At 41.7% G+C, this 1,064-nt stretch overlaps 1 protein-coding gene across 1 annotated transcript in view; it reads right to left on the bottom strand.

Annotated features, from left to right (window-relative positions):
- The window catches only part of LOC107697575 (E3 ubiquitin/ISG15 ligase TRIM25-like), a 17,621-nt gene extending 16,964 nt beyond the window's left edge, over positions 1 to 657 (bottom strand). Inside the window, exon 1 of the mRNA XM_016498373.1 lies at positions 37 to 657. Coding sequence (XP_016353859.1) covers positions 37 to 609 — 573 coding nt within the window. The 5' untranslated portion in view covers positions 610 to 657. The remainder of the gene's footprint in view (positions 1 to 36) is intronic.
- Between the last annotated feature and the right edge of the window lie 407 nt (positions 658 to 1,064).

The following is a 1,064-nucleotide window of genomic DNA, read 5'->3' as shown; positions in this document are numbered from 1 at the left end:
GTCAGCAATATTTCATCAGTGTCTAGTGTTAAATACCTGTTTCTCTGTCCTCTGTGCTGCAGCTGATACAGTGTCGTGGTTTTTATGTTCATCCATCGTACACAGCACGCATATACATTTCTGATCAGTGCGACAGAAAACCTCAAGGAGCTTCTCATGTTTCTGGCAGATCATCTCCTGCAGTCGTCCAGTGGCTTCAATCACTTTGTGTGGCTTACATGAATGAAACTCCTCATGATGGGCAAAATTATTCTGACAATAAGATTCCTGACACATCAGACAGGACTTGACGGCTCTGTATTTTCTTCCAGTACAGACGTCACACTGAACATCTCCAGCTCCAGCAGGAACCACACTTTGAAGTTTAGTCTTCTTCAGTTTCTCCAGCATTTCAGCAAACACCACGTTCTTAAATAAAGCAGGTCTTGGACTGAAGGTCTGTCTGCACTGAGGGCAGCTGTAGACTCTCTTCTCATCCTCCTGATCCCAGCAGTCTGTAATACAGCTCTTACAGTAACTGTGTCCACACTGGATGGTCACTGGATCCTTCAGGAGATCCAGACACACCGGACAGCTGAACTGCTCCACTGAAATATGGGCTTCTGCCATTTTACTGCATGAATACAGAGTCACAAACACACAACAGCTCAACCACACTTTCACTTTCTCTTTCCCGAAAGTCATGTGATTCCTGGTTCTGTGTTTGAGTGACGTGTGTAAAACAGGCGTGTCTGCAAGTCGACACACTTGACTATTATTAAAGTAAACAGTGATAGGGATAGCGACGTATAAGCCAAGTATGATAACCCATACTTGTAATTTTCCTCTGAATTCAACCCATCCAATTTGCACAGAGACAGCAGTGAGTAGGGCACACACACACAAATATTCATTCAACTTTATTTCCAGACTCAAGGTCCATTAGCAAAACACTAAAACAATACAAAACAGTACGAAACACATTAAAAGAGACAGTTCTACCAGAAAGACTCGGGAGGGGAAGATAAAACTCAAAATAATTTATTTACAAATCGGATACAAAAAAAAAAAAAAAAAAACTAAAA

The sequence above is a fragment of the Sinocyclocheilus anshuiensis genome, unplaced genomic scaffold (assembly GCF_001515605.1).
Source record: "Sinocyclocheilus anshuiensis isolate Anshui unplaced genomic scaffold, SAMN03320099.WGS_v1.1 scaffold1312, whole genome shotgun sequence".
Classification (NCBI taxonomy): domain Eukaryota; kingdom Metazoa; phylum Chordata; class Actinopteri; order Cypriniformes; family Cyprinidae; genus Sinocyclocheilus; species Sinocyclocheilus anshuiensis.
Note: the sequence above shows the minus strand (reverse complement) of the source record. Positions and strands in the feature narration are given on the sequence as shown.